The sequence below is a fragment of the Olea europaea genome, unplaced genomic scaffold (genome assembly GCF_002742605.1).
Source record: "Olea europaea var. sylvestris unplaced genomic scaffold, O_europaea_v1 scaffold481, whole genome shotgun sequence".
In the NCBI taxonomy this organism is placed as follows: domain Eukaryota; kingdom Viridiplantae; phylum Streptophyta; class Magnoliopsida; order Lamiales; family Oleaceae; genus Olea; species Olea europaea.
In genome coordinates, this window is record NW_019263124.1 from 331781 (window position 1) to 341919 (window position 10139).

The 10139-nt window shown below is 34.5% G+C and overlaps 1 protein-coding gene and 1 long non-coding RNA gene across 3 annotated transcripts; both read right to left on the reverse strand.

The window, feature by feature from the left end:
- Positions 1 to 3560: 3560 nt before the first annotated feature.
- LOC111388282 lies at positions 3561 to 7467 on the reverse strand. Of its 2 annotated transcripts, none has more exons than XR_002701541.1 (3): positions 7317 to 7467; positions 4439 to 4725; positions 3561 to 4059 (listed from the first exon to the last, which is right to left on the reverse strand). It is a non-coding gene; the product is annotated as an uncharacterized LOC111388282 (long non-coding RNA). The 2 variants fall into 2 exon arrangements; XR_002701542.1 differs by lacking the exon at positions 7317 to 7467 and adding an exon at positions 4824 to 4838.
- On the reverse strand, positions 5916 to 7405 carry LOC111388281 (F-box protein At5g49610). Its single transcript, XM_023012966.1, has one exon. The coding sequence runs from the start codon at positions 7247 to 7249 to the stop codon at positions 6158 to 6160; it is 1092 nt and encodes a 363-aa protein (XP_022868734.1). The 5' UTR covers positions 7250 to 7405; the 3' UTR covers positions 5916 to 6157.
- Positions 7468 to 10139: the final 2672 nt, after the last annotated feature.

The window sequence follows — 10139 nt, forward strand, 5'->3', positions numbered from 1 at the left end:
CTACTTTTCGTTTTACAAAGGTATTGATGTTTTAAATGACTAATTTTTCAAGGTTGGGATTTTTTTGCAAAGTATGTTAAAAGATAGGGTTGTTACATGTAAAATGTATTAATAGGTAAGAATGGTTAACACAAGTTCAATTTCACGTTAAAAGGAAAAGAACATGTCCAATTCATCTTCTCCGTTCGTATGTGATTGGTCTTCATCGTTGAAATCTGATGGATTGTTTACAAGATCACATTTACCATTGGTCTTCTTATTTTACCCTTATTTACAACATCAGATTTGCCATAGTTCTTCTCAAGGTGAAATACAATGTTCTTTATGTCATTTATTTATTTAATGGAATAACTGTATATATTTTTTCATATTACTTTTAATTGAACAATTGACTTTGAAGGTGGGAAGAAGGCTAGCGGAAAATTTGGGTAAAATTATATTATCCTTGTTTTTTGAAAAGAAAAGTTGCATTTTTTGTTGAGTTAACGGAGTATTTGACGGTAGATGGATGGAAGGACCTTTTTCACAATGAAAGGTAAAAATGAGGGTGAAATTGTCAAAAAATAAAAAATATGGACTTTTTGCACAAAAACATTGAAAGGTGGGGGATGTTTTGTGCTAATTAGCCTTTGTAGAGTTAACAGAACATTGACGGTGGGTGGATTGAAGGACGTTTTCTGCAATGAAAGGTGAAAGTGAGGGTGAAATTGCTAAAAAATGAAAAGTATGGACTTTTGCACAAAAAAATTGAAAGGTGGGGACGTTTTATGCTAATTAGCCATTTTGGATACTTTATACTCTCTATAATAGTTTAAGTAACAAAAATCTAAACGACATGAGTAGATGTTTAAAAGACGAGAAATCATACTAAACAATTTACAAATAGCAGGTTTATTTACAACTAAAATAAACTATTCCAACTTGAAAAAAAAAAAAAATTTATAACTTGAACTAATATTTACAAAGTGCAGTCAAAGTTGAGCAACTGTTATTGTGAGTAGGTCAAGGGGCTAAGTATAGTCGCGATCATTAACACATGGGATTGGTCAGAAAAATGACGAAGGGCCTTTGGTGATTTTTGAAGGCTAGTCTGGATTTCACCCAGACTTTCGAGTTACAAACGGAATTTATGCTCTTGGTGGATTAATCATGCAAGACGGCCATGTAATTGCTTTTGAGAACAACAATTGGTTGCCTCTGGATATTTTTCCCAACAAAACAATTAATGGTGGATGATTTAGAACGTGATAAGATGAAAGATTAGATGAAGACTAGAGAATTTTCACAAACCACTTGTTGCACTGCAAATGTATTCTGATGTTGAATTAGATTCTAGTTTGACAGTTGTAAGTAGTTTTTTCAGAGAGTGTAGAAACCTTTTTTTTTTCTTCTTTTTGTGTGAAGAATCTTAAGTTTTTACTATAAATTATTGGCATTTAGGTGTTGGCTTGTAGTTATTACTTTGGATGTAGTTGTCACAGTTGGATTTATCGGTTGTGTTTTACCTAGGTGTGTTTATGTTGCCTTGCTTGAGAAAATGATTGTATACCTGTTTGACATATTACTCTATTCATGGGGGTGCAATTCTATGGAATTTAATAAAACCATGCTCAAGGCTGTAACCAGTCGATCCTAGTATATATTAAGAAAACAAATGGGTCTTGTATCTTGAAAAGATCTCATCATGAAAATCGAGTAAAAAGTTTGATTAATCTCTGAACTTAATACAATGTCACGTTGTGGTCACTGAACTTCATTTTGCTACTCAACGATCACTAAACTTACATATGTACCCCTCCATCCATCACCCACGATCTTAGCCGTTTGAAACGATCTGATATGTCTTGACAGCAATCGACGTGGTAGTTTACGGCGTGAAAGTCGACCATGTTGGACGTGATTATATTCTGAAAAAAAGAAAAAGAAAATTCACAATGAAATCGAAATACCTAACACCATTTCTCCCCAATTCGATCAAGAAGCCCTAGATCGATTTCCTTTAAAACCCTCCCCCAAATATATTCCTCCACACTTAGCGATTGGCAGATCTTCATCACCTTCACAGTATACCAATAGAAGGTGTGAGCCCTACTCCCCGAAATCATAATTCTAACATTGTCTCCACACCCTACCCAACGTGTGAAAGGGATTTTGAAGAAGCCCACTTGGAGGGACCACAAAGAGGTACAATTGCTATTTCTGGTCTATTGTTTTTCCCTTTCCCCGCACGTGGTATGGTTTTTCACCTTGGTTAGTAAAATTGGGCAAAGATTGGCATATGCGTAAAAATTGATAGCTCTCATGCAAAGAAAAAGAAATTGAAATTTATGTTCATTTGTTGATTTTCATAGTTGAGAAAATCAGAATCTGTGTATGGCGTTGTAGTTTAATGGAAAGTTGTTTCATTTTTGTTCACAGATTCTGTATTTTGAAAGTTAAAACAATTGTGTTGAAACTGAAATTCCTTTGGTTCATTTATTGATTTTCATTGTTAAGAAACATAGAATCTGTAGCCATATTTGATGGATGTAATGTTTGAAGATGATACATATCTAAAATTTAGAGAACTACTGTTGATCTTTTTCAATTGCTTGTTTGTGTGATAGATATGGAGGATGACACAGACTTCAATGATTTGGAGAACGCCATATCGTCTGGAGATAATGATATGCTGTTTGAGAAAAATGTGCGATTGAATTGAGTTAGGTTGCGATGGGGTGGTGATCGGGTGGGAAGAAGGGGATAATGCCATAGTAGCACATGACGAATACCAGGAGGTCCATGATTTGGAATATTCATCATCTGAAGAATTGTTGTTTGATATTTCATCTGATGATGAGGTTGAGTTTCGATTGCCCGAGTTTATCTGTAAACACACGAGTCTATACTAAGCAAATCCAGCTTCAAGAATGTGCTAGTGACTCCACAGATGCCTATGTGAATGAGCCTTCAAGAGTTGGAGCAAGAAGAGCAACTTCTACGTGGCGTGCTGGAACATATAGAAGTAGAAGGTCGTAGCTGGGTTATGTGTAGTAGTTGATGTGAATATATGCTCGTCGATATTGGTATTGATACCAGGAGACATGTAATTAAAAAATAGTTTTAGTGTTAGCATTAGCTGCTAGTATTGAAGGCAGCATGAACAGGTTATTGCTGTTGATTTTTTGTTGTTTTGTCAAGTTAGCTTTATATCTTGTTGATGGTGTTTGAATTCTATTTGATGTGTAGGTTACAATGTAAAAAATGAATATGGTATTGATGCTGATTTTTGTGAAATGAATTAATTTTTTGGGGATACTACTTTTGAAATGTGTAGCCAAAAATTATCATCACATATTTAACCTACTTTCCTGTCATTGCCTGTAATAAGCGAACTTCATAAGCTGCCCTTACCCCCAGCTCATTTAGCTTCTAAAAGGCTCAACTGCATTACAACCGGCAACAATCCCTACAACATGGACTGTGATGACAGGAAAGTTTAGCTTCAGCTGCTGGGATTGAAGGCAACATGAACATCACAATGGAGGCAAATGGAGATTGTTTAAATCATTAGAAGAAGGTCATTAGAAAAGTTTTGATACACAACTAGTTCAAATCAAACATAGGCAAACGGAGATTGTTCTTTAGAAATCACAACTTCACGAAATCAAATATCAAGTACAGCATAGTTTCCACTTAAACGAAAACAATAAACATGAAATTGGAAGCATGAATAGTCTAGTTATTAAAAAAATATGAAATTAAAAGTTAGTTCTTCTCGTCTCGTCGCCTTCATATATGGAATATGTTCACGACTCTCTTGGCCTTCGTTTCCTTCTGACTTCCGTGTCTCCTTTACCCTTGTGGAAGCTTAGTTTAATGGTGACATCTTGTTGTTCGATAATTTCAGCGGCAATCTTTAACAAACTGGACAAATCTTCAATTGAAAAGCCCTTTCGTTCTTCTTTGACATCCATTTTATGATTGCTCCGGCACAATTTGGACATTGCTGTTTTTTTAGGCATACCCATAATTGGTGGCTTGGTTCTCTGTAACAGTGGCAAATCCCCTTGTTTTTTCCTACGAAAAATAAAATGCAATGCATCAATTAATTACTTATGACGTGGTAAAAACTAAACCGGAGCTATCTACAGAGTTGCCCTATGATGTAAAAACACAAAGGACTAACGAAATGGAAAACAGGAGCCATGGACAAAGAAATAAGCTTTTTTGGGCATACCCACATCGAAGAACTGCACTAGTGAACTCCAAAAATCAAAGAACAAAGCTTAAGAGATAAAAACAAATGAAATGGAAAACCAGAGGCATGGATAATAACGTTGTTCGCATTTCATTATGTTATTTGATTCCATTAACAACTCAACTCGATCACAAAACTAGTTCGCACTACAAATTCAATGATATTAAATTATGAAAAGGGAAAATTTTTCTCAATTACCTTTGGGTGTTCTCTCCGAGCCAATCAACAATTGCCCTTGACTCGTATTCAATTTTGGAATAATTATGATTTTGGGGAGTAGGGTTCACGCTTTTGACGGAGATGTTTGAGGAATTTCACTTCGATGCCAAGATAAATCGAGCGTTTATGATAAATTAGGGTTCCCAAATCGCAATTTCCGTGATGAAATAAGGTAAGGGGTGCTTGGTTCATTTGACCTAACAATTCCTTCTCCAGTTTGGATTATTTAATGGCCACATATGACTGTCGTCTTCCACGTAGGCGGACTGTGAAGACAAAAGTTAGTGGGTTAGTGATGGAGTGCAATTTTGTAAAGTTCAGTGAATGATGGGATGCAAATTAAAGTATAGTAAGTGAAACATACATAATGCAAAGTTCAATTACTGTTGAATCATTTTACTCCAAGAAAATCAAGTAACGCATCGTAACTTGAAAAATGCGACGTTTATTTTAATTCATAATACTTATCCATATAAACCTTTGATAGGGTCGTTTGTGGCCAAGTTTGAAATGCTGAAGAAGACAATTTCGATTTAAAAAGTTCAATCATTGGACTGACTATATGGCCAGTTTAATAATAAGACATTGACATCGTGCATGTATTTGCGAATAGAAGAATATTACTTCCAGTACTGAAGAACTATGATATGTCAAGACGGACACGTGTGTCCAACACAATACGTGTTAGATACGTCGACTCGTAATTTTTCAAAAAAATACCGACACGACACGACACGACACGTCATCAACATGTTCATTAAATTCTTTAAAATTCGTCATTTATATAGTTAAAATTTAATTTTACACTTATTATTGATTTTTTTTTTTTGGTTGAAATCTTTTAAATATGAGTACTTATTTGTTATTTACTAATAACTTAGAGATAAAAATATAAAATAGCCATAGCAAGAAAGGAAAATGATTATTGTAAAATGTTCGAAGAGTATCGACACATGTCAGACACAGACATGCTACCCGAGTTAGAGTGTCTGTGCTACATAGTTGAAGAATCACTTTATGTTTAAAAGGAAAAAAGAAAGAAAAAAAGAAAAGAAAAGAAAAGAAAGAAGATTCACTTTATGTTTAATATACAATTAAGAATTAATCACGTTTTAGTTGAAATTCTTTTATTTCATTTCATTTTCACCACTGTTCCATTGTACAAACGTAACTTTAGGACTCGGAAGTTAATATGCGTTGATCAATTCCAACCAGTCTAATTACAAATTCTGAGAAACTAGACAATGAATGCTACCAACAGACAAACAAGTTGAGAGGAGAATCAAATGACCATTTTATCAAAAAGAAAACTTCATACTAGTTACTAATAAGATAAATCCAACAAATCCAATCAAATCAAGATCACCACTTTTAGTTTCTATCGACACTAAAATTACAAAGATAAAAAAGAATTTAAAAAGGTAAATATGTACTCAATGGGCATTAAAAAAGTAACTTACTAATGAATTCTCCAGTAGTAATAACATGACTATCAGCCAATTACAATAAAAACACGAAACAATCAGCATTATTCATTTACACTATCTAGTGCTACTTTAAAGCTAGCTTTAACTGATGACTAATTGCAAACTTTGCAAACTCATGGAAACATTAACAGTAGCAAAGACAAGGGAAAAGAATCCAATTAGGCATGAACATCAGACTCAGATATGTATTAATCAATCCAGTATCTACACCTTACTGGCAAGAAAAAATTGTGCTCCGAAAAGAATGTGCAGAGAACCACAATGGCAGGGTGGCATTGTTCTTCACTGAATACATCTCCTTCCAAACTCTGCTATTTCTCTGATACACCAACACTTGCTTGTGGGTTGCAAGGAAAACATATTCACCAGTCTTACTAATTGGAAAAATGCCAGGCACCATCCCTCTAATACATCGTAGACTCACCCTGTCCACCATATGCCATTCTTCCTTGTCATAATCTTCCATCATAAAAATATTCATCCAGACCTCTGAAATTTGAATCACAGACAATCGCCCATCCGACTCCAACAAATAAATCCGACTCCCACTCCCAGAATTCACTTCATCTGGCAATGACATTTTCCTCCAAATATCAGAATCCAAATTCAGAACAAGCACACAAGAACAGCTCGCAGTCAACCAATGCAACGCACCATTAATGAACACAACTTGATTTCTATTCATGTGTGTAAAATGATCATCTTGCAACGAAACAGATTTCCTCCATTTATTAGATTCCGAATCAAAGATCAGACATATAAAAGTCCTCTCAGGCCTATGCCCAAATGACCTATGATGTCCTGCCAACACAACATTATACTTCCCTGTCAACAAATTGCAAGCCAAACCAACAAGAGTAGCTTCACCATCGGGATGAAACCTAGTAATTGGCCTTTCCCTACTTCTCGGAAGCAACTTATACTGTCTAGTCATTGGATTACAAACATAATAAACACCTTTATCAGGAATGCTAGAACAACATAATAATCCATTACAAGAAGCCCTAACTCTGACTCTGTCCTTGATAAAATCCAACAAAAACTCAGATACACCCCTCATATTATCAACAAGAATTAAACTTGATCTTGATTCTGATAAAGATTCATTGGCCTCTACAAGCACCATAGGATTCTTGACAGAAACCTCATTGTACAGCCGCGTAAAGTATCTTTCAGAGATTAATTTGTACCACAGTTTGCACACACATTTAGTTCTGAAAAGGGATTTAACGGGCAATCTAGCGAAAATTTGAACCATAATATCATCTGGGAAAACCCCATATTTTGAATTGCAGTGATTCATTTTCTATTTTCGAGAAATGATACGAAAAATTGCAAAAAGAATCAAGTAAAGCCCAAGAAATGCTTACCCAATTACATGGCATCACGAGAAACAAGGGTATCCATGATACGTTGTACCAATTTTGTTTACAATTCTGAGAGAGAATATATTCCCCGATTGAATTACAGAGAAAAATGCGTTCAAGTTTGGGGAAAATGCTAGATTTGGATAAAGAAATAGAATAGAATATGCCGGTAGAAATGGACGGTTGAGATCGGCGATTATAGATGATGGATCTGGGCTTTGACCAAATTTTATTGGGCTAACGTGAAAATTTTAGAACGGAAATTTCATATATAAAAAATTATGTATGACTAATTTCAAAATTAATAAACAAGAACAATTAAATACGGCATCACCACCAACACTGCCATCGTCAGCACCACTACCAACTACAAACATCGTCACCATTTGCAAATCACCACGAGCTACCCCAAAAACTCCAACACCTATTACTCCAGTTTTTCCCCTCATTTTCCACCACCAGCAACTACGCTCACACCCACCACCATCGTCGCCCAAAGACTAGACAACCATCAATCATAAAACTAGATTTGGTTGACAATGGCAAAGTGACTATAAACCATCGCAACCATAGAATGACACCACCAACGCATAAAAACTAGATTTCCCAAAAATCGACGATGACCAGAGCGTAACGACGACTGCATAATCGTTGTTGCAGCAATGAGTCATGTAACAATGATTCTCGCTTGGTGCATCATTGTTGTGACTCCCAGTGGATAATGGGGAGGGGGAGAGAGAGGGGGGGGGGGGGATTGAATTTTGGCGTGGGGATGGTGGACTAAGGAGTGGATATATGAATTTTATTTTATAATATTATTAATAATATTAAATTATCATCTGGTTTTTGTATAAACAAATATTAAATTTGATTTTTGTAATGGTAACTTGATAATTTGACTATATGTAAATGTCACATTTTAGAAGTTTTTAAAGTAAGTCTGAGTCCGCCAATTTTAAAGAATATTCTCTCTCTAGAGATCAATAGCGTTTTATAACACCTGAATTTAGAATGTGACCCAAAAAAAAATAATAATAAATAAAGTAAAATAAAAAGAGTTTGTATAGTACATAGCGTTTTATAACACTTGAATTTAGAACTTGACAAAAATAAAAAAGAGATTCTATAGTAACAGTAATTAAGACGCTTGAATTTTGATAGTGAAATTAAGGTTTTCTTCGTTTTTGTTTTTGTTTTTTTTATAAGTAAAAACTTTTGATATGATCAAGTTACTATTGATGTTTGTTTATTGTAAATTCACTTTATTCGTGTGTGACGCATCTTCTATTACACGCACATCCAAATGTTCTAGGTCTATCTTCAACGAATAATTACTAAGTAGGAGCAACTAGAAAATTGTAGTTAACTATTTGCCATGTTTGGTTAGTAGTTAAAGAGATAGAAATAGAGATAGATGTGGATCCCTTCTAACTTAAAAGGCAAATTAGGGCATGATGAAATCGTCCATGTTGTACAAAGTATAACCATTACTTGTTCTATCTTCAACGAATAATTACTAAGTAGGAGCAACTAGAAAATTGTAGTTAACTATTTGCCATGTTTGGTTAGTAGTTAAAGAGATAGAAATAGAGATAGATGTGGATCCCTTCTAACTTAAAAGGCAAATTAGGGCATGATGAAATCGTCCATGTTGTACAAAGTATAACCATTACTTCAGTGAATTCTGGGAATGAAAGCAACTATTGCATTGTCGAAGAGCAAAACCTTTTTAATTCATTTGGTCATTATGAACTAGCTAGGAATTTGTAAGCGAGAGGAGGATGACCACTTTCAGAGCTTTGGGCACCTTTGTGATTTTTTCAAAACTTCCTTTTTCATTAGTTACTTTTAACCAGTTTTAAAAGTACTTTAGAAAAATTTCTATAAGAATATACCTATTTGAAGCTATTCTACAAAAAGCAAAAGATATTCCAAGTGATTGGTTATATATGATTAAGACCTTTGAACGAACATCATCATTCAAGTACCTTGTAATCTAGTTCTCATCTAATCTAGATGTAATTGAAGGCAAAAACAACTAAAGGGTCACATTCAATGCCATAAATTGACACTTACGCAAAACAAGTGCAAGCACTAGAGGTATACGTTACCCTTTTTCTATTACCAATTTGAGGTTTCACAGGATATCAATATATAAGTATGGAGACTGTTGATTAATTTATGTAAGAAAGATGATTAGATTAGTTTTGTGTAGTGTAGTAGCTAACAAAAAGGTGTTGCAGCAGAGACAAAATGGTACAACCTACAAAGGAAGGGATATGGAGGGTGTGGACCCTAATAATAAAAGGGAAGACAAGTGAAAAGGAAAATAGCAAGTCATCAAGGATTGATTAGGTAATTGATCTTACCCTCTTCATGCTTCACACAGTAATAGATAGGCAAAATCATTATCACAAAAAATGGGCAACTAGATTCAAATTGTTATAAGACTAGAAATTAGCCGTTGCTTTTGCAATATATTTTGTTTATGTGACATGAGCCAAATTCACGTAACTAACTAGAAATTAAAACACATAAATGAACTACATAATGTTTGATTGTTTCTTAGAAGACTGATAAAAAATGTCTCTATGCTCGCGTGCCCAAGAGCTCGCATATTCCCACAACCTAACTCTCTGACAATGCGAGATTTTCTATTTGAACCTAAGTAGTAAAAAAGGAATAATAATGTAATTACTCATAAAAACATAACAAGAATGCATGGAATACTTAATCAACTTTGTTTACATTATGATCAATTACGGTTACCTAGACCTAGATGTTATATATTTTTGTCTCTTCCTCTCTTTTCCCAAGTTGTCCATT

Coding starts and splice junctions, on each gene's coding strand:
- LOC111388281 (XM_023012966.1), bottom strand. CDS start 7,249: ATGAATCACTGCAATTCAAAATATGGGGTTTTCCCAGATGATATTATG.